Here is a 22,601-nt window from a genome sequence, read left to right as displayed (position 1 = left end):
AAACAGCAAGCTGCAAAATAATTGGCACCCTGATTGGAGTGTTGAAATGGTCTTTGGGGTGTTGAAAAACCTTTTGCCACATATGTATTTTCTTTCCAGAAGAAAATATAGTTATTAAAAAAATACATTTTTATGAGTATGATGAGTATTTTATTACTAATCGTAAACTGCGATCATTTACAGTTGATTGACCATGACAATTTATCAATCCATGCAGCGTAAAGTCCTACACAAACATATACACTTTAATAGACTATTTTGTGTTACACAATTTAACACGGTACCTTCTGATATTTGATTCAGGGAGATAGTCGACAACCACGAGAAGGAGAACGCACTGAACATTGTGACGGATGAACGGACGTATCAGGTGTTTGCTGAGTCACCAGAAGATGCCAGGTAGACTCATGATCCAGCTCTACAATGAGTTTTAATCTGTCCCTCATGAAAAGTGTACGATGATGCAACAACTGCATCGTTTTATCATTTTCCATGTTTACTCATCTAAAAAATGGAGTATGGAGTAATAAGGAAGACAAGAGAGATGATGCTTTTTCTTGAAGAGGCAATACACAGGGTGATCAAATGATGTGAGCAAGAGCAAGGCCTACTAATGTCTTCACTTTGTCCTTAATTGACTTCAAACTGCTTCTGTGCAATGTGTAGCCATTTAATTTTCTGCCATTGTGTTCTATTTAACGCTTAATTGTTATTAATGATAACTGTTATCACTGTGTGTGTGTGTCTCAGTGGTTGGTTTACGGTGCTGAGTCGGGTTCACACTGCAATCCCTGAGCAACTGCTGGAGATGTCCCACGAGCAGGCGAACCCAAAAAACGCCGTAGTACGTAGATTGTTTCAAATCCGCTTCACATACTACAGTATATTTTGTGTGTTTTTTGATTGACTATAAATTAAAATATCAAGCTGATTGCGAACTTGCGATATTCTGATGATGTCCACCTTCAGAGTTTTTTTTTATATCGTTGTTTCTTAGGGAACTCTGGATGTCGGACTGATTGACTCCGTGTGTGCGTCTGACAATCCGGACCGGTGAGTCTTTAATATCCACTGCAGCTCTGTTGAATTCTGATTTTTGATTGGTCAGTATGCCTTCTTTATCTGTTCATGCAGCTCCAAAATTGTGTATGTTAAGTGTGTATTTTTTCCCCCAACAGGCCCAATTCGTTTGTGATCATAACAGCGAATCGAGTGATCCACTGCAATACGGAGCTTCCAGAGGAGATGCACCACTGGATCAGCCTCCTGCAGAAGCCCAAAGGGGACGCCAAGGTCGAAGGCCAGGAGTTTCTGGTTAGAGGTCAGTCCTACCTGCAATGCAATTCACTATTTTGATTTGTAATAAAAAGAGTTTGAAAGAGGTTCTGAGGTGACTCAAACATTTTCTTCTCTTTGTAAACCAGGCTGGCTGCATAAAGAGGTGAAGACCGGAGCCAAGAGCAGCGCGCTGAAACTGAAGAAGCGCTGGTTTATTCTGACGAACAACTCTCTGGACTACTACAAATCAGCCGAGCGCAGCACATCCAAGATGGGAACGCTAGTGCTGAACAGCCTCTGCTCTGTAGTCCAACCTGATGAGAAGGTGTTCAAAGAAACAGGTGAGCTGGCCTGACCCTGAATTTAAAATAAATAAATTACAGAATTACGGCCCGCGGGTGAAATACGGCACGCCCTCACATTTGGAACAGCCCTCTGAACAACACCAGAGACGTATTTTGAAATTGTCATTTAAAATATGTTTTACTCATATAAAATCTGTATTTAATGATAAAGTTTGTCTTTTACACTAAAATGTACCTTAGTTATTAATAGAGGCCGAGACACCGATAGATTGCTGGAACTTTTTGCTCTCAGCAAGAATCGATAGTTTTTCCGGTCTGCTGTCATTACAAGAGCGGCCTCTAGAGGCGAATCACTGTCACCACGTGCTGTTTTTTTTTTTTTACGTGAGAATAAAATATATAATATGTATATTTAGAATTTATAAATTATATAATTATATTTATTAATGAATCAAATGAACAATATACAATATATGAAATATATATATACATATTGATTTCATTTAGCACATTTAAATGATTCAGTACTAGTTTTTTTGTAATAAAGTTCTGTATTATTTTACAGTATGTTACAGACCGAACAGGCCCCCCATTAAAGAAAGGAAAAATTATGTGGCCCTCACAGAAAAAAGTTTGGGAATCCCTGGAATAAACAAATAACAGCAATAGTTTGTTATACATAATATATGATTTAATAATTACACTTTTGCTATGGGTTAAATTTGTCTATGTGTGCAATTTGTAGGCTACTGGAAGATCGTGGTTCATGGGAGAAAACATTCCTACTGGCTGTACACCAAAATGCTGAACGAGGCCATGAGATGGGTTTCGGCTATTCAGGGTGTGATTGAGAACAAGGCGCCCATCGAGACGCCGACGCAGCAGCTCATTCGAGACATCAAGGTAAAATTGAGGAAATCGTTTTCTGGTCCAAATCGCAGTAAGAATATATTATTATAATAAAACCATAATTAAAAATATTATTGAGATGTTCACTTCTATGCTTTATTATTATATTATTATGTAATTAATCGCTATAACTGCTTTTTACCCTTTTTTTTTGTTTTACCTTCATTTCTCATGTAGGAGAACAGTGTGAATTCGGAGGCGGTGGAGCAGATGTATCGCCGAAACCCCATCCTACGCTACACCCAGCACCCGCTGCACTCGCCCCTTCTGCCCTTACAATACGGAGAAATCAATGCCAGCTGTAAGACCATATTACATAATGTCAGAAATTCCTGATTGTGAGTTCATTCCGCATAATTTTGCTTCCATCTCTCCATCCCTCAGTGCAAAAAGAGAAGGGCTACGGAAGCCTGCAGGACGAGGCGGTGAAGATTTTTAACTCTCTGCAAGAGATGGAGATAATCTCCGACCCAGTGGCCATCATCCAGGGCATCCTGCAGACCTGCCATGACCTGAAACCGCTCCGAGATGAGGTCTACTGTCAGCTGATCAAACAGACCAATCACGTGCCTCAGCCCAACAGCTCAGGCAACCGCGCCCACTGGCACCTGCTTACGTGTATGAGCTGTACGTTTCTGCCCAGCCGCGCCATCCTGCGCTACCTGCGCTTCCACCTCAAGAGGTCAGACACGCCTTACACTGCCACACCTTACAATCAGAATCGGGAATATAACAGCGCTGTAATAGATAAATAAATATTGCTTTAGGTATCAATCTCGAAAGCTCCTAATGGATAAATGTTTGTAAAGAAAACATAGTACAAAGTAGTATACAGTCACCTGAAATTCTCAACTGATCCGACATAAACGTAGCAAAACACTCGGCTCGATGGTTTTGTCAGTAATTAAAACCGTGATACCCTTTTTAGGGTCAGAGAGCGTTATCCTGGCACAGAGATCGAAAAATACGCCCACTTTATCAGCGAGTCTTTGAAGAAGACCAAAACAAGGGAGTATGTGCCATCGCAGGAGGAGATCGCCGCCCTGCTGACCAGACGTGAGATGTCCACCACTGTGTACTGCCATGGAGGAGGGTCCTGCAAGATCTCCATCAACTCCCACACTACTGCAGGAGAGGTGAGATGTTGGGGGGGGGGGGGGGAGTGGTTCTGTGCTTTTCCATTTACTTTTTATGATAATTTTCGATTATGAAATTTTCACCTGATTGTGTATCTGTTTGGGTGTGCTTGTGGGTGCCAAGGTTGTGGAGAAGCTGATACGAGGTCTGGCGATGGATGACAGCCGGAATTTATTCTCCCTGTTTGAACACAACAAGGTGGAGAGCCGAGCGATCGAGAGCCGCATCATCGTAGCAGACGTACTCGCCAAGTTTGAAAGGTGCACAGACTCCGTGCCGGTTCAGAGACTATTTCATACAATATGCACTGTACATACAGACAGCCCTCGAGTTACGACGGTTTGAGTTACAATTTTTCGATCTTATGATAATTTTATGATAATGAAAACACAATTTTAGTTCTTGTCTCTCTCTTTTATATCGTTATCGCCAGACACTGAAACAGAGTGCACTGATAGTCTTATCAGCTACATGTGTGCTTATTACCACTTGTTTTGTCTGGCTCTGCCCTCCACATGCGAACCAGCGCTTGTCCGTGCGTTCACTGCCACATACAAATATACTGTAAAATTTAAACATTACGGTACTGTAAATTGCCCTGTTTTGCTAAATTATTTAAATAATAAACAAGTTACAGTATATTACCCCATACTGGTCACCATTCTTTAAGACTTCTGGGTGGGTTTGACTTAAAATATTTTGAAGTTACGATGGGGTTATCAGGACGCAACTCCATTGTAAGTCAGGGACTACATGTATTTAGTAATTCTTTGAAAGCCTGTTTACAGGACACAGTGTTTATATGTATCATAAGATAATCTGATTGTTTTAATGACCATCACAGACTGGCAGGGAGTGAAGAAGAAGAAGAGGAAGGTCCCATGAGGCTTTATTTTAAACTGTACTGCTTCCTTGATGTGGACAGCATGCCCAAAGAAGGGGTGGAGTTTGCCTTCATGTTTGAACAGGTGAGCTTCCGATAACATCCACTGGTTAGTTATCTTTGTTTTTTAATGAACATTCTTCTTGAATATCCCGCCTTTCCCTTTCCTCTCAGGCTCATGAGAGTTTGATCAGCGGCCATTTCCCGGCCTCCGAGGAGACGCTGCAACATCTGGCCGCACTTCGGTTGCAGTACATCCACGGAGACGTAGCGCGAACTCCATGGAGCCTGAGCAGTGTGTATCCGGTGGGCCGCCTCCGCACCCGCATCCTGCATTCCACCAAGGTCGCTGGCTCAGGTGGGGTGGGAGTTGCAGGCATAGGCCCAGGAGCTCACACGCTGGAAAGGAGAAGGACCAGCTTCCTGGATGGCACTCTGAGGCGCAGCTTTAAGACTGGATCGCTGAAAAAGCAACGCGAGGAAGAACAGATGCTGGAGATGTTTGTTAAGGAGGAGATGTCGGCCACTCTGACCAGCGTCCTGGAAAAGTGGAACCGCCTGCAGGGGATGCCTCAACACCAGGCTATGCTCAGCTACATGACCATCATTAAAGAGTGGCCCGGATATGGTTCTACGCTCTTCGATGTCGAGGTGAGACTTATTGTTGGTCTAAGAATGAACAATAACAGCAAACTACTGCGTTTCAATCTTTTTATATCAGTACTAATGTAGCACTGGGCCCCGTTTACACATTTCCCCATCATTAAAGTAGCCCAGATTAAAGACGTCTACTTCGGTGCACTTTGACCTCAAGATGAAGATGAAGTCTAGAATTAAATTTAAGTTTCATTATTATTAATAATATTATTATTATATACACTTAATAAATAATAAATAAATAAATAAATAAATATTTTTACCCCCTTATATCTCATATTACCATATTATTATGTCTATTTTAATTAATCATTATTAACATTATCTCACACAGAAATCCAACATAACGTCAAATTAAATTTATTATAATTAAATTAAAGATTATATTTAAATAAAGTATATATAAAATATGTTTATATATAAATTATACTTCATCAGATATATTTTATTACACTACATTATAATGTAATTTTTTGTGTGTGCAGTGTAAAGAAGGAGGTTTCCCTCATGACCTGTGGCTGGGAGTGAGTGCAGAGAATGTGTCTGTGTATAAGCGAGGAGAACCCAAACCTCTCGAGACCTTCCAGTACGAGCATATCGTCTTCTTTGGTTCCCCTCAGCCCAACACCTACAAAATCACTGTTGATGAGAGGGAGATGTTTTTCGAGACTCCTCGGGTGAGTCTGTGTGCAGATTTGTCCTGTACTCTATATTTTAATACGGGAGTTACAGAATCTCCTGTTCTTAAAAACAAACAACTAAAGTCGCTTTCATGAACTGTATTTAATCCATTTATGTTGTTAAGCTCTCGTCCACTGCAGATGATTCAGTATTTGATGTTTGTCCTTGTGTGTGCTTAAAGGTGGGTGAGATCACAAAGATCATGAAGGCCTACATCAACATGATCGTCAAGAAGCGCTGTAGCGTCATGTCCGTCACCAGCACTGGCAGCGCTTGGATCAGGTGATCGAAACCAGCCATTTGGCTCTGGCCTTGTGATCGATAAGTTACCAGCGAGAAAATAAAGTCCTTGTGTTGAACTAGGAATTATGAGCACACACAGAGTGGAAAGTGGAAGAACGAGAAACACATTTGGACCACAGTTTATTCGGTGAAACGTATTCACACTGCTACAAAGCACAACAAATTCTGCAGTCCTGTGATGTGAACCCCTCTGGCCTTCTCCATCACTTCAAAAGTCATCTCTTTCATCCAGTCCTTTTCACAATTTCATCTTGTCATGTTCTCGATGAACGTCGTACAAGTTTGTGCTGCTTTGCTACAGTTTGAACTGATTTCAATTTGCTGGTTCATGTCGGGGACAGAAACTTGAACTCCTCTATAAGAGTCACACTGCGAGCCATTTGTAAAAGCCAAGACTACTGGCAGCCATGTGTTTATGTATGTATGTATGTATGTATGTATGTATGTATTTATTTATTTATTTATTGATCACCGATAAGTATCAATGCAACTCATGTCTAGTCCATTCAAGTTCAAATCACTTTAACTTAAATCTGCTCTAATCAACTCAGTTTAGCTTAGATTCACTCAAATCAACCATCATAGTTTATCTCAACTCAATTGCTTAGATCCACACAAATCCCAGCTCAGATTCGCTTAATTTAACTCATCATGGGTTATCTCTGGGTTACTGATAAGAACATCAACTAATCACAGTTAAGGTCAGCTCTAATCCACTCAAATCAACTCATCACTGTTCATCTCAGCTTCTCAACACAACTCAAATTAACTCAACTGCTTATACTGATCTCAGAATTCACCCATTAGAGCCACTTTACAGTGACAGTGTGACTGTTCAGATGTCAGTATCTACTGACACTACACTTTTCATTTATCATCGAATATATATTTTATACAGCAAGTGCAACAAATAAATCAAAATCCTGTATCGTACACACCAAAGCACAAACAGGCAAAGGACCAGTGTGAATACACAACAGTTTTAAAAGTCTCGACATACCTCCACGTCTCCCAGTACAGCAAGCCAAAACAACTTCCTGCTGAAAAAAAAAAAAAAAAGGATTCAGTATTTAACACCAAGCAAGGCCAGTGTTAGACTGGGGACGTTCACACAACCAGCGCACATATTTTCTGCTTTAAATGCTGACTTTTATCAGTAACTTTGGATAAAAGTTGGTGTACGGTTAAAAAGGAAGGGTGCTTTTGAATGCAATCATAGCCTATTTACTTACAACCGCTATTAAACGAACAGTATTTATAATTTAAATCATAGCATGAGGATGTTTTCCACCTCCATGTTGTTAAAGCTGCAATGTGCAAATATGGCAGAAGTTAGCAAGAGATAGCTAATCATTTCTTGGTGCACTTTCATAAAAAATTTAAGCAAAATACATGATCTTAAAAATATTGTTTTTTGTTAAATAATATATAAAGCGAGAAATATGGAAGGTGGCAGAAGTCAGAAAGTATAGCTCTACTACAAAATTAAAACGTTTGCAAGATTCATTTTCAATTCATTATTCATTCATTGTTTTACATTTAACACTGGACATTTTCAAAAAGCAGCTTTATTGAAACAAACTAATTACGAATATACATTTAAATGAATTCATTCATCCTTATATTTGAACTTAGTTATTTATTTATAATCACACAAATGAAGGCAACTTACAGCAGAGATGTTAATGTTTGTTTTATTATCATATAAACGATTTATAAAAAAAAACAGCTTAATTTTTACACATAGTGTCTCACCTGTTCCTGAGGGGCACCATCAACATGGCCGCCAAGTAGACAAACTTCTTTATAAGGACTCGTGAATGTCTGGTAACTGGTAAAAAACATCTAGGAATCTTGTTTTATTATGGTTTTATTATCGAAATTATTTGGAACAATAACAAATTGTACCCAAGAAATTGCGCTCACTTTTAAGTAACAAGCTGCACCAATATGTTCATGGGTTCCTTAAAAAATATCTTTTTTATTTTTAGACATTTTACTTTGCTTTGTTGGTTTTTTTTGGGGGGGATTTTCATGATATCTTTTGCACTAAAGAGCCCCCACACTCAATGAAAAAAAAAATCCAATGAAACCTTGGTGGGACAGTATTTTAAACCATACATTTAAACCAAACTCCTTGTGTGTCTGACGCTCATGTTAAAGCAGTTAGCCTTCATGGCATATGTGATACAGTATTTTATGATTTTATTCCATGGTGTTTCTGACTTCTCGATTTTGATTGGTCGGAAGGTGTTGCAAATTACTCTCTTTGCAAATCACAGGTTTACTATCACGGGTTTATTTATTTAATAAATATATACAGTGGGTACGGAAAGTTTTCAGACCCCCTTAAATTTTTCACTTTTTGTTATATTGCAGCCATTTGCTAAAATCATTTAAGTTCATTTTTTTTCCTCATGAATGTACACATAGCACCCCATACTGACAGAAAAACACAGAATTGTTGACCTTTTTGCAGATTTATTAAAAAAGAAAAACTGAAATATCACATGGTCCTAAGTATTCAGACCCTTTGCTGTGACACTCAAATATTTAACTCAGGTGCTCTCCATTTCTTCTGATCATCCTTGAGATGGTTCTACACCTTCATTTGAGTCCAGAAATTTTTGATTATACTGATTGGACTTGATTAGGAAAGCCACACACCTGTTTATATAAGACCTTACAGATCACAATGCATGTCAGAGCAAATGAGAATCATTAAGGTCAAAGGAACTGCCTGAAGAGCTCAGAGACAGAATTGTGGCAAGGCACAGATCTGGCCAAGGTTCCAAAATTTTTTTTGCTGCACTTAAGGTTCCTAAGAGCACAGTGGCCTCCATAATCCTCAAATGGAAGACGTTTGGGACGACCAGAACCCTTCCTAGAGCTGGCCAACCGGCCAAACTGAGCTATCGGGGGAGAAGAGCCTTGGTGAGAGAGGTAAAGAAGAACCCAAAGATCACTGTGGCTGAGCTCCAGAGATGCAGTCAGGAGATGGGAGAAAGTTGTAGAAAGTCAACCATCACTGCAGCCCTCCACAAGTCGGGGCTTTATGGCAGAGTGGCCCGACGGAAGCCTCTCCTCAGTGCAGGACACATGAAAAACCCGCATAGAGTTCTCCAAGATGGTGAGAAATAAGATTCTCTGGTCTGATGAGACCAAGATAGAACTTTTTGGCCTTAATTCTAAGCGGTATGTGTGGAGAAAACCAGGCACTGCTCATCACCTGTCCAGTACAGTCTCAACAATGAAGCATGGTGGTGGCAGCATCATGCTGTGGGGGTGTTTTTCAGCTGCAGGGACAGGACGACTGGTTGCAATCAAGGGAAAGATGAATGCGGCCAAGCACAGGGATATCCTGGACGAAAACCTTCTCCAGAGTGCTCTGGACCTCAGACTGGGCTGAAGGTTTACCTTCCAACAAGACAATGACCCTAAGCACACAGCTAAAATAACGAAGGAGTGGCTTCACAACAACTCCGTGACTGTTCTTGAATGGCCCAGCCAGAGCAATGACTTAAACCCAATTGAGCATCTCTGGAGAGACCTAAAAATAGCTGTCCACCAACGTTTACCGTCCAACTTGACAGAACTGGAGAGGATCTGCAAGGAGGAATGGCAGAGGATCCCTGAATCCAGGTGTGAAAAACTTGTGGCAGCCTTCCCAAAAAGACTCATGGCTGTATTAGATTAAAAGGGGGCTTCTACTAAATACTGAGCAAAGGGTCTGAATACTTAGGACCATGTGATATTTTAGTTTTTCTTTTTTAATAAATCTGCAACAGTGTCAACAATTCTGTGTTTTTCTGTCAATATAGGGTGCTATGTGTACATTCATGAGGAAAAGAAATTAACTTAAATGATTTTAGCAAATGGCTGCAAAATAAAAAAGAGTGAAAAATTTAAGGGGGTCTGAATACTTTCCGTACCCACTGTATATACTGAAGTTTTCTTTGAGTAGATGTTTATTTTACATTTATAGGGAAGGAGTCTACAGTGTCAGTGCTTGGCATTGAAGCCGCAACTAACTTTTTCTGACATGAGAATGCCTTCAGGGTGGTGAGAGTAAAAAGGAAAGTGAGGTAATGAATAGTAAAAGCTGCTATAATGTACGTGATAACTTGTGTCACAGATGATTCCCAATATTAAATGGAATTATAGAACAACTAAACGTATGCTGTGTCATAATGAAAAGAAATAAAAAGGTTTGCGTGGTGCTGTGGTATAAAAGGTGTGGTGCTATAGGAAATAATCAGCAGTTTTAATGTCTGCTATTGTTGGAATTATTTTTAACACTCCTTTATTCTTCTTCTACTTCTAATTAATATTATGACCTCCCCCAAAGACCCCATATATATACTTATATACTTTACTGAACAAATACAAACACATTAGGTTCATATCACCGACTCTTATTCCTCACCGGTTCAGTGTGAGAGTCTCGTATGCCTGTATGGGGTTTTTGCATTATAAAATATATAAATATGAAACAACTGTATCTCAAACCAGTACCTGTGTAATTTTGCTGTTTGATATGCAACTGTTTGTCAATGTCATGCAAGTTTTTCGAGTGTATGTCAAAGATTTTTTACTAAAGCTACAAAAAAAGTGGTTATGGATTATGGTTATTATGCTGATTGTGGAAAAATAAGCATACATGTATAGGTCTGGATGTTGTGATTGTTATTTACGGTACAGATTAAGGATTATGGTGTGCTTATTGGGAGGGCGGGTGTAAGGTGGGTTGGTGTATTTATTTCTTTTTCAGACATTAAGTGAGAGATTGAGGGAGTGGGACGGACGGAGGTCGATTTGATAGTGATTTGCTGCACTCCAGCTATAGCTTGAACAGCAGTAGTTTGGTATGGGTGCTGAGATTGTGATGAGAGATATGAAAGCACGGAAATAATATATTGAAGTGTGTGTGTGTGTGTGTGTGTGTGTGTGTGTGTGTGTGTGTGTGTGTGTGTGTGTGTGTGTGTGTGTGTGTGTGTGTGTGTGTGTGTGCAGTGTCGTTTGCTGATTCAACAGCCAGTCAATTTTTTTTTACAATGCCGCATTATAACAAAACGCACCCTAACATAAATACGTGCATGCAAGAGACACACACACACACACACACACACACACACACACACACACACACACACACACACACACACACACACACACATATGGTTGACTGATTCTATCTCTCTCACTCTTTACAATGGGACCCTTGCTAAGCTGCAGGCAGCCAATAAAGGGCCTACATTTAAATCTTCCTCATTATCATTATGTAATTCTATATAAGATTAAAAAATATCATATGACTGTGCTTGTTTAAGAGAGAGTAATTTTCTTTCTTCTTTTTTTTGTAACTGGCTTTACAAAATGCTTTATTGGAATAAATTATTGGAAAATCATCACCGCAGCACTTTGTGTGATTTTTATTTTTCTAACTAACTAAATAAAATAAAAAAAATTAATTCATTAATTAAACAATTTGCTAACATTTAAAGTGACTTTTTTTTTTTTTACATTATTAATATCTTAATAGGTCATAAATTCTCCCCCACCCCACAAACGATGATAGTTATGGAACACTGATCATACTGAATAAAATAAATGTTTTGTTAGTGAAAATTTACTGATTATCTTCATTTTGTTCTTAGTGTACGCAAAAATCTGCCCGGGACAACAGTTTGCTAACGATCATGAGGTCAGAAAAAGGACATAAGTGAGCAGTAAATGTGAGATATGAATGATGAATAGGGGAGAGCGTTGCATGTTTTTAATTGAAGAAATAAAATATATTATTTTACTTTGACCGTTCCTAGAACATTTATATCAGGAATAACCAAGGCATTTGTGGTAATACAGTATAATATATTAATAATAATAATAATAATAATAATAATAATAATAATAATAATAATTGGGTGGGTTTCTTATAACAATTCCAATCAAACATTAACTAAAAAAACATTAACTAAACATTAACTAAACAATACCCCCCACCAAAAAAAAAAGAAAGGAAAAAAATACCCAACATCTGTTTGTGCAAAAGTCTGTTTGAACACTTGGCTAATCGCCTTTTTTGCTAATCAATGTGCGCCGCCATATTGGAAAGGGCGGAAGTCAACGAAGAAGGCGCAGTCCACCTTGTTTTTATTTCCGTATTAAATCTGATTAAGACGCCTTTATTGAAATTTAAACATACAACACGTAATTGTCGACATTTTTATTAAGTCTGAATACCGGAAACTTGTATCTGATTTTTAACTACAACACATAAACTTTGTCCTAAAAAATCCAGAGCTTTCTGCTGGGAAGAAATGTAAATGGACCTTTCCAAGATGGCGGTGCTGTAGCCGCATCTAGTGTCCTTTTAAATATGGCGGAAGAGAACCCACGTGACGTTGTGCGCCTTGCCCTTCCCTCCTGAAATCTGTTGAAGGTTGTGTGTGTGTGTGTGTGTGTGTGTGTGTGTGTGTGTGTGTGTGTGTGTGTGTGTGACTACAGGTGGTTTATGACCCGAAGTGCTGCTTCTAAACCTGAACATTTGTGGAGTATCTGCCGAGTGTGGATCGTTTCACAAGATGAACATGAATTTGGAGATCCGCATTTCTCTTTTTCTGCTGGTTTGTGGTTTGAGCTCGACCTTGGCACAAACTAATATAAGTAAGATGATACATGTATTTCTTTCTTTTTTTATTTTAATTATATGCATATACATATATTCACACATATATAATGTTGTGTTTTGTTCTGTATTGAATAGCTATGCAGTTAAGCATTACAGCATAATTATAGGGATCACATAATCATTATGTAATCATTAATCTTATAATAAAATAAACAATAAAATATATCTATATAATCTACATTACAACACACAAGGGTAAAACATTTTAGTTTTTTTTATATATTTAAACAAATTACACTGCTGCAATCATGAACCATTCTTTTTTTTATTTTTCATGCTTAACTCGAATTGACAAACATTATTCAAATATATATTATAAATAACACCATCCTCTCTGCTAAAAAACAAAGTTGTATTTATTTTCATTGTTTTTTTACACTTTGTTGATATTACAAACATGACATCAAAAATTCTGCCAGAAGTTAAAATCTCTTCAGTTCAGTGCTTCTTCCTGGAAATGATCGCTTTACTTTCTGTGATCTGTTCTTCAAAACCTGACTCCTTTTTTGTTTTAATAATATTCTGTCCTGCAATCAAATATTATACTGACAAAATAATCTCCTAAACTATCTGATCTTGAGCGTAAATACACCAAAAACCCTCCTAATTTATCCCAATTTGTCATTGTTTCAAAGCCTATATTGTTCTCTAAATCTGAAATCCCAGACTCAAATCCCTTCAGTCCTTCATCCGTTTGTTCCTACGAGACCTCGTGCAATCGCTCAGGCGTGCTGGTGGAACTAGGCCATGGAAACGTCTGATCCCGCAGAGGTCCATGTGGTGAACAGAGTTACAACTGGATCTCCGGATGCCTGTCCCTGAACATTCTAAACACCTTTATTACTTTTTCTTCCCTTTTTCTAGCTTGTGAGAGCAAAACCAAAACAACCTGCGAGGAATGTTTGACTAATACGTCGGTAAGCGAGGCCTTTTTTCTTCTTTTTCTTTTTTGGTAACTTATAATTTATTTAGAAAATACAAATTCAGCGTATTATCATAAACCTATAGCATTATTAATAATACTTAGTTTATTGAAAAAAAATCACTTACCAGTAAATAAATTCTTGAATCTGATTGGTAGGAAGGTGGTGATTTTTGTTCCATAGCATATTTGTGACTATAACAACTTAAAATTTTTTGGTAACATGATAATTAAAATATTTTGCATCATTTATAAAAAAAAAAAGAGAGAGAGAGAGAGAGAGAGAGAGAGAGAGAGAGAGAGAGAGAGAGAGAAAGAGTTCAACAGTAGTGTGTGAGAGACTGACTGTTTATAGCTGCTATAACATGAGTGATAATAGGCATCATCAACATTGAATGTAACTACAATTGGATAAAAAAAACATTTTGTTCTTCGGGTCATGAAGTGATTGTTCAGGGATGAAATACATTTATATTTGTGGCATTTGGCAGATGCCCTTGTCCAGAGAGACATACAATAGAGGGTTAGGGGCCTTGTTTAAGGGCCCAATCATTCGTAGCTTGTGCTGCTGGGACTTGAACTTCTGACCTTCTGATTCAGAGTTTAATGGCTTAACCACTGAGTTCCCACTACATTGGACACTTATTAGCTATACATTTATACATACATTCCTTTGCCACATGCTGTAGTTGTAAAGGTTTGAGTTTAAAGGCAGGGTCTGTAGTCACATAAATATCTTCTTATGTTCTTTTGGGTTCCCTTTTTAAACTGTTCACTTTGTTTGAACCGGTTGCTGAATCACGTTGTCGAATATTCGCACGTGTACATGACGATACACTGCGTCACACTGAGTGAGAAGAGTGTGTTCAACAAGAGAATAGGTCAGGGATGACCCGCCGAGAGCGGAATAAAACCTGAAGGGAAAAAGAGAAGAAAGAGTGTGAGGAAATGCTTCAGGAATGGCGATTAGGTGTGTTGTGTTGTGTGTCTGGTATCTCTTAATCACATCGTCACGCCTGAGAAACAGGTCTGGGCAGCATGTGTGTGTTTATGTATGCTCTTATTCATTTTCTCTCTTATCATCATGGGTCATCTTTCCGTCAGTAGTAAAGCGACAAAGCGACAAACACGACGGGATCGTTTTCGCAGGTTTTACATCACATCCCTATTCTGATCATCACACTGAATTAGTCTGAGTTTCACTGCGTAAGCTTCACTTCTACTTTTCCTGCTAAAGCTTCTGCATTAAGATACACATATTACACATGAACTATACAGATCCATTTTTCATTGTCCAAACTCAAATTATTGTACAAATCAGTCTATTTAATGACTTTGGCGACCCCTAATGGGAAAAGCCGGAAGAAGAAGAAGAAGAAGAAGAAGAAGATTGAAACATAAATCTGGTCCAAATGTTCCATATATTTTTCCAAAAGGCATTTCCTTTATTTTCCTTTTCTAATATATATATATATAGCATGGTGGACCAAGGGCTAATTTTAGCCTACAAACCGTAGTTTGCGCATCTCTGGTTTACAATGTACCCAATTAAATAAAAAAAATAAATAAATAAACGTCCATGTACTTTACTCAGAAACAACTTTCACTTCTAGAACGTGACATTAATGGTAAAGTAAATCCAAAAAATTTCTTGTTTGACCCATAGAAATGTCTTGTTCTGTCTGGATGTAGGAAATTATGTTCCATGGATATAAAAGAGAAATGCAATTAAATAATAAAAAAAACCAAAAAAAACCCAATGATTGAATCTGGTGATTACGATGCTGTGAAGTAGATTTGATTCATTACAGCGCACTGAACCAAAGAGCTTAAATTAACTAGAAAAAAAGTATTTATATCACTATTATACGAGTAACATACGTTTTAAACAGGACAGTGTTGTGACGTGAGGAAGGTGACGTTTTTTAAGTTGCGTTTAAAGAAATAGTATGTGAAATGTTGGTAGATTGTTGTAAGTTTTTATTCATGTTCCCAGGACCAAGTAGCTTCCAATCCTCATTAGTAGTGTGTGTGTGTGTGTGTGTGTGTGTGTGTGTGTGTGTGTGTAGTGCTGGTGCGAGTCTACAGGCTGAAATTTATACTTGCTCTTAACTACGTGTCCATGTATACAAAATGGCTGATTAATAAATTGCATATTAATATACTACCAGAGTACTGTTGAGTAAAAACACTGACTATTTTCCTGTTGCAGTCACATACTTGCGTCACTTGCTTTTAAAAGGATAGCTCATTTTTCACATCGACGCTGTGTGTACGTTCTTTAACCTTCCTCAGCAACAATTTCTGACCTTAGGAATGCTGTCTGTTGAATATCTTTCACCTTTAACCTTTAAACTCTCAGAAATTCCAGTCATCTTGTTGCACCTGATATGCTGGTACCAGAGCCACGCCCATTCCATTGTCTTTACTGTTTGCGTTGGTTCAATACAAACATAAAGTGATTCAGGGGCCCAAACACTGAACTTCACCCGCTGATCCTTCACGTGTGTTATTGTTTCGGTTTACATCCTCATTCCATGTGAAAAGAAACGAAAGATTTTTCTTTTCCTCATCTTTTCTTTACATGCATAAAGTGATGGAGCAGATGAATGATAAAGATGTCGAGGGTGATCTAAAGTAAGGTTAGATAAAAGATTTGAGCTCTTGAATTTATATGCATAATAACTACACGTTATTATGCATATAACACACAGAAATTTTGTATACACGTGAGAATGATGGGGTTTCTTCAGGATTCACAAAGTTTCTTCAAGGCCTCTTTAAGTAAATACAATTAATATCACTGAATCACATTCATACAGTCTACTGTGATTATTTATTTATTTATTTATTTATTTATTTATTTATTTATTTATTTTTCACCATTTTTTTTCCCTGCAAATTCACTACATTTGTTGCTTTTGCTTTACAATTTGCATTTACTGGAATTAAGTGGCTCAAACCAGTTCCAGCATGATAATGCACCTGAGCTCCATGAAGACATGGTGTTTTAAAGTTAAAGTAGAAGAACCGAAGTGTCCTACACAGAGCCCCGACCTCCTCAACCCCAATAAACAGTTTTGGGATGAACAGAATTGCTGAATGCTAACATCACTACCTGATTTTACTGATGCTCTTCCATTTGGATAAACACAAATCCTTATTGCCTTAAAGTCTGGTGAAAATCCTTCCCGGAAGAGTGGAGCTTATTTCAGTGGAAAAGGGGGGGGAATAGATCTGAAATAGGATGGCCAGGTGTCTATAAACAAACTCAAATTCCTGCAGCGTTCCTAGTTGTCTGATGCACATTTGAGTGTTCAGTGCTCTAAACGGATGAAATGTCTCTTCATCAGCTGACGAGAGAAGTTAGGTGTGTTGATGAACAGCAACGAAAGCAGCACAGGACGAGGTGTGGCCGTCTGACACAGAGCTGTGATTAGATCTCCGAGACGTCACAGTTCAGGGCATGTTAAACTCGTCTACATCATTTGCCTTAAAATGACAAAACGCTCGGAGAGAAAACCCAAAAATAAAAGACGGATCTTTAAAAACCTGTGTGTAAATTAAGAACCCTAGTGTAATACATAATTCTCTGCAATTCTCCATAATTGTGTTAAAGTCAGGACTGCTGTAGGAAACAAAGGACCTAATAGACTACTAAAAAAAAAAAGTATTAATAATAATAATACACCTTGTGCTTTTAATTGTAAAATTGTACTTGCTAAAAGTTTGTGGAAACCTGACCATATGATTGTTATATGCTTTTTGAACAATCCATTCCACATTCACTCCCCATTTGCTGTTTGAATAACCTCCACTCTTCTGGGAAGATGTTGCACTAGATTTTGGAGTGTGCTTGTAGAGATATTTGTATCAGATTCATTCCACCACAAGGGTGTTAATAAAGTCAGGTACTGATGTAGGTGAGATAAGAAGGCCTCACTTTTTGTTATTTGATTATATGAAACATTTTTTTTAATAAATCAGGCCTATTTATTTCAAATGATAGAATAACCTCTATATAAACTGAGCCTATACAGCGTTATATGTGTTCTGTTTTTCTGTAGAAATAATTTAAAGCCTGTCTTGGTATCTCATTTCCGTTTTTTCTTCTCTTTTGCAGTGTCTGTGGTGTATTAGTTCGAAGTCATGTATGACATACCCTTACAGTACGATCCTGCCTCCCAACTCTCTGTGCCCACTGAACGATGCCCGCTGGGGACAGTGCACAAGTATGAGCCTACTGAACACTTCACACGCTCATAATGAAAGCCGAGAGATGATTTCCCTTTGTTTTTTAAAGCGAGAAAACCAAACGAAAAAACTTGGACTGGTTTTAAAGCGCTTGCTCTGGCAGCATGCATTTACATCAAAATTGAGACGAAGGAAATGTACACCGATCCGCCATAACATTATGACCGCCTGCCTAATAGTGTGTTGGTTCCCTTTTGCTGCTAAAACTGTCGTGACCTGTGTAGCATCAACAGCCTGCATCAATGATCCTCGTCCCCCACGACCCTGCTGCAGTTTTGGAGATGCTCTGACCTAGACGTCTAGACGTCACAATTTGTCAAACTCACTCAAATCCTTACGGCCATTTTTCCTGCTTCTAACATCAACTCTGAGGACAAAATGTTCACTTGCTGCCTAATAAATAAATCCACACACTAACGAGTGCCATGATGAAGAGATCATCATTGTTATAATGTCATAATGTTATGCCTGATTGGTGTATTTAATGCCGGCATTATCGTGTTTAGCTTCATAGATGTGGTCAAACATAACAGTTCAGATATTAATATTGGGAGGAATGACAATGATATCAGTCAAAGCGTTTTTGATTCTCGCTTTCTGAGTATATGACCCGTCTAGATATCATAAAGTTGTCTTAAATCTGGTCTGGAAACAGAAAAGTTCCCTGCAGATCGTTTCAGTGTTTTAGAACATTTACATTTGGATTGTTGTGGCGTTCCAGGAGAGAAACACATTTCTTTGTAAACCCCTTCACAATTTTTTCTTAATTGAAATATATGGTAAATTCCATAAAAAATCATAAGAATGACCCTCTTTTTTTGCCCAGAGCTGAAATTAATTAATGCTAATCATCATCATCTAATAAACGCTAACTGACCTCTTTATAATTCTTATGACTCAGTAAACTTTCAGACCCTCATCATTACACTGTCTGTGTTGGGTGTGATCATCATCATCGCCTTCTTCATCTGCCTCTTCTCTTGCTGCAAGTGTGAGAACTGTGGGTAAGTTCACAAGCGTCCCCTCGAACCAGACTGGTTAAGACCAAAGAAACCTGATCATGCTTTTATTATTAATTATTATTATTTTATAAAAAATAATAATATTAATATTATTTTTATTTTCAGAAACTCCACCAAAGAGAACAAGATGCAGCGGAAGGCAGAAAAGAGGACAAGCGCACAAGAGCAGCGGTAAATTTATTAAAAGAAAATTCGGAGTTAAGAGTAATCCGAAATCCGGTGTGAACCCTAATAGCCGGTCTGAGAGCAGATCAAATGCAGAGAGAAAGTGATTCTTATCTCGAATGCAGGAAATGGATCAAACATGTCATGCAACATTTCTTGTAGACGTGACCTGCGGAATCGAGTTTTCTGGAGATGTGAACAAATTTGAGAAATAATTCCTGGATGCGAGGCTGCAAAAATTCTCTATTTCTCTGAATGCTTGTCAATTATTTAACATGTAAAAATCATGATTGTGTTTTATAGTGTAACACACGTTGTGTAGTTGAAGTATACTGTTCTCGGACCTGTTAGACTCTCGGAAACAGATCTCAGAACAAAAGACTGAATGCCAGTGTCAAGTTGTCAAGATGTCATAAACATTTTCCAGTACAAACCGGTTTGACCGCCATGCTGCCCTTAGAAATTGCGCATTTCTCAGGTGTGTGTTTACTAAAAGAATGTGTTTTCTTTATTTACAGAAGAGCTGATATGATGGCCAGGCATGATGAGATTCGGCAGAAATACGGTAAGCGCTACACAAGGTCAAGCTTCGTGGGACGATCGCAGAGTTAAGAGTCCTTTCGCACCCAGGAGCAATTTTTTGCAATGAAAACGCTCTGAAATCTGTTGTGAACATCAGAGGGCCTAAAACCGCACCCTTTTCACCATATAGTGTGTTCTGGGAGCCACTGCAGTCTTTTAGTGTCCAAATAATCCATCTTTTATGAGTAGGACGATATTTTGTTGCTATTTCAGTGCTGTTTTGTCCGTAATGACAGACGACTTATAAATGTTTGTTTATTTTAATCATCATCAATGTATGAAATTTAAAGCTGTAAAAGAAGCGAAGTCTTTGAGTCATGTTTGTTTCTTTCTGTTATAGAAAAGTATTCAACATGTTCTTTATTCCTTTTTCTACCACAGCAAATTGGCACGATTATATTTAATATGCAAGATTTTGCTAAAGATTGACACCTCATACTTTTTATCGATTTATGGCTACATTTATTGCTGTGGAACCTCCGCGAATCGTGTTCGCTTTTACGACTAGACGTTTTGTTTTATTGTATTTTAAAACGCTTATAAAATTCTGCTTCAAATGAAACATGCAGCTTTCCTGTAGTATAAATAGAAAAAGCTGACCTTGAGTTGTGCTCATGTGTAAATACTGTATGTTCCTCCCTCTTTTCCAGGTCTGAGCAGAGGGAGCGCTTACGCCAAGTTTGACAATCCTGCCTAACGAGAGCCAGGGGTTTCCCGTCTTGCCCTTGAACCCTCAAACCAATCAACCTTTTCATGTTCACCTTAAACCCATTGCTGCACTTGAATGCTGTCTGATGCTTTTCTTTAAGTGACATTTACTTGCTCAATAGCTCAGCTTACTGGAGATCAACTTCTGAACTTCTTCTGAAAGGTTTATTCCGTATAAAATTGCTGTAAATCGTAAAATTTATTTATGTAAGTCAAACTGTAAGTTGTGATTTTAATATAAATATACAAAAGACTATTGTATTGCTGTGGACAAAGGACTGTTACTTGCAATGGACAAAGATTAAAATCTTTTTTGTACAGACATTGTGTGTTTTTGAACTGTTTGACCAGTGGAATTTATGCCTGCTCGTCTCATACCCACATTAATCCTGCAATAGTGTTATTCTGCACTTTATTCTAGTCAGGATTTGGTGGATCTGTAGCCCATCCTGTGGACTCTGGAGCTTGAAAGGACCTACCTACTGTCATGTGTGCTATTTGTCACAACATTTGTTTCTCAGTAGTGATATTTGGGAATAAGCAAATTATCCTCCTTTAACAGGTGATGTGATTTACAGCACCATAAATCACCAGGTCCTATCCAGAGTTTCTCTTACAGGTTTATTGGGGAAAAAAACTAATTTAGTAGTAGTCTATCTGGTGCAAATACAATATTTTTTTAATTAAATGTTATGTTATTATATATATATATATATAATGTGTGTGCTTTTGTTTGTTTGTTTTTGCTAAACAGTTTTCACAATGCAAAAAAAAATAAAAACGTGCAAGATGGCTGCCAAATTTGCAACGCAGAAGCCCCGCCCACAGAGTTTGATTGAAAGAGGGTCTATGAGAATGATTATTATTGTTGTTTTTATTAAATGTATTGATTTCATAAGTAATTTAGGATTAGATTAAAATGGTTGCTTTATCAGTCTGCCATCATAATTTATATTCTGGCTTCATGCCGACATTTGGGCCATTTTTATACAAAGAAGACAAACGTATTGTAGAAATAAAACAACATAAAATTCTCGTTCATTCAGAAGAGAAAATTTTTTTTTTCTTCTCAACAAAAAAAAAAGAAAGTTTTTTTTTTTCTTTTTTTTTTATGGCCATCCGGAAGCTACATGATCTCCATGTTCTTGTTCGGGGCCTCAGAATGGGCGGAGCTTGTGATGCGCGAGCACGACACGTTTGAATCGAGAGGAGTAAAGAAAAAAAAAAAGAAGCGCGCACCAGTTACGCGCGCCCCCGCGAGGTTTTAGTCCACGTGATCCCGGGACGTCCAATCGCGTCCTGAGGAGGTAAAGAGCGGCGCGTTCTCGTGGCGGCTTCGGGAGGACAGGCGGTTGTTGAGAGCGCATCTTTTTTTTTTTGGAAATAATAAAAAAACAAAAACAAATCCGCTTCCTTTTTCTGCTAAAATGTCCGAGGATAAGCCCAAGGTGAGTTCCGTGCGCCTGGGACGGGTATAAGCGAGAGATTCCGGAGTCTGTAGCGTGGTTCTTTTTGATGCTGTATTGTTTGCGCAGTCGGGCTGTAGATGGCAGATTGCGCATTTTGTGCGGGAGAAATGGACGCCGGCGTGCAAATCCTTGTATTTCTTCCTCCCATCCTTTCCTCGTTCTCATTTATAAATGTCTTCGAAACGACTTTCTGTATGTAACAGAATAAATTGTGATGGTTTTGTTTTGTGTCGGGTTTTTTTCCCTCCTCCTCTCCGACCCTCTTTCCTTTGCGGGTTTTTTTTTTTCCTTTGTGAAAGCGAACTGGCGCTTTTTGGCCGCGTTACGCAATTTACGTAAAGGAAAATGCCGCAAGCACCCGACGGCGCGATTGGTTGCGCGATAAGGGCCCGAGAATCGCCGGATTTCACAAGAATCGCCTCCGGGTTTTTTTTTTTCTTAGTATTTTTTTGAGACGTTTTGTGAAGCTCATCTTTGGTCTGATATCTTCTCGTAGAAAGTATCGTCTTTTTGGCAGCGCCAGGCGAAAATGGCGCAGCGTACTGTGCGCAAAAAAAAAAAAAAAAAGCGGGTCGCTGCAGCCACCTAATGTACAACCTCCTGTGTTGTTATAGCGCCATTTTCCCGTTGTTGCT

The 22,601-nt window shown here is 38.4% G+C and overlaps 3 protein-coding genes across 3 annotated transcripts in view; all 3 read left to right on the top strand.

The window, feature by feature from the left end:
- myo10l1 (myosin X, like 1) overlaps window positions 1–7,893 on the top strand; it is a 39,523-nt gene extending 31,630 nt beyond the window's left edge. Inside the window, 14 exon segments of the mRNA XM_083527542.1 lie at window positions 304–399; window positions 751–844; window positions 998–1,053; window positions 1,179–1,321; window positions 1,425–1,619; window positions 2,329–2,486; window positions 2,670–2,793; window positions 2,877–3,174; window positions 3,421–3,628; window positions 3,753–3,889; window positions 4,474–4,597; window positions 4,687–5,163; window positions 5,655–5,846; window positions 6,032–7,893. Of these exon segments, the coding sequence (XP_083383668.1) occupies window positions 304–399; window positions 751–844; window positions 998–1,053; window positions 1,179–1,321; window positions 1,425–1,619; window positions 2,329–2,486; window positions 2,670–2,793; window positions 2,877–3,174; window positions 3,421–3,628; window positions 3,753–3,889; window positions 4,474–4,597; window positions 4,687–5,163; window positions 5,655–5,846; window positions 6,032–6,136 (2,407 nt within the window). The 3' untranslated portion in view covers window positions 6,137–7,893.
- Window positions 7,894–12,629: 4,736 nt separating this feature from the next.
- On the top strand, window positions 12,630–20,819 carry pttg1ipa (PTTG1 interacting protein a). Its single transcript, XM_083559785.1, has 7 exons — window positions 12,630–12,819; window positions 13,709–13,761; window positions 17,890–17,998; window positions 18,922–19,024; window positions 19,148–19,213; window positions 19,726–19,772; window positions 20,440–20,819. Exons 1-7 carry the CDS (start codon window positions 12,738–12,740, stop codon window positions 20,484–20,486), a joined length of 507 nt encoding a protein of 168 aa, XP_083415911.1. The 5' UTR covers window positions 12,630–12,737; the 3' UTR covers window positions 20,487–20,819.
- Window positions 20,820–21,750: 931 nt separating this feature from the next.
- sumo3a (small ubiquitin like modifier 3a) overlaps window positions 21,751–22,601 on the top strand; it is a 3,172-nt gene continuing 2,321 nt past the window's right edge. The window contains exon 1 of the mRNA XM_083526199.1: window positions 21,751–21,945. Within this exon, the coding sequence (XP_083382325.1) occupies window positions 21,925–21,945 (21 nt within the window). The 5' untranslated portion in view covers window positions 21,751–21,924. The remainder of the gene's footprint in view (window positions 21,946–22,601) is intronic.

This window comes from Silurus aristotelis (genome assembly GCF_946808225.1).
Source record: "Silurus aristotelis genome assembly, chromosome: 2".
NCBI lineage: Eukaryota > Metazoa > Chordata > Actinopteri > Siluriformes > Siluridae > Silurus > Silurus aristotelis.
This window is presented reverse-complemented; position numbering and strand designations above follow the sequence as displayed.

Bases quoted from the DNA above. Each gene is read 5' to 3' on its own strand.
- pttg1ipa (XM_083559785.1), top strand. From the start codon at position 12,738: ATGAACATGAATTTGGAGATCCGCATTTCTCTTTTTCTGCTGGTTTGT. The intron at 12,820-13,708 runs GTAAGATGATAC...CCCTTTTTCTAG, and splicing joins CTTGGCACAAACTAATATAA to CTTGTGAGAGCAAAACCAAA. The intron at 19,025-19,147 runs GTAAGTTCACAA...TTTTATTTTCAG, and splicing joins TGCAAGTGTGAGAACTGTGG to AAACTCCACCAAAGAGAACA.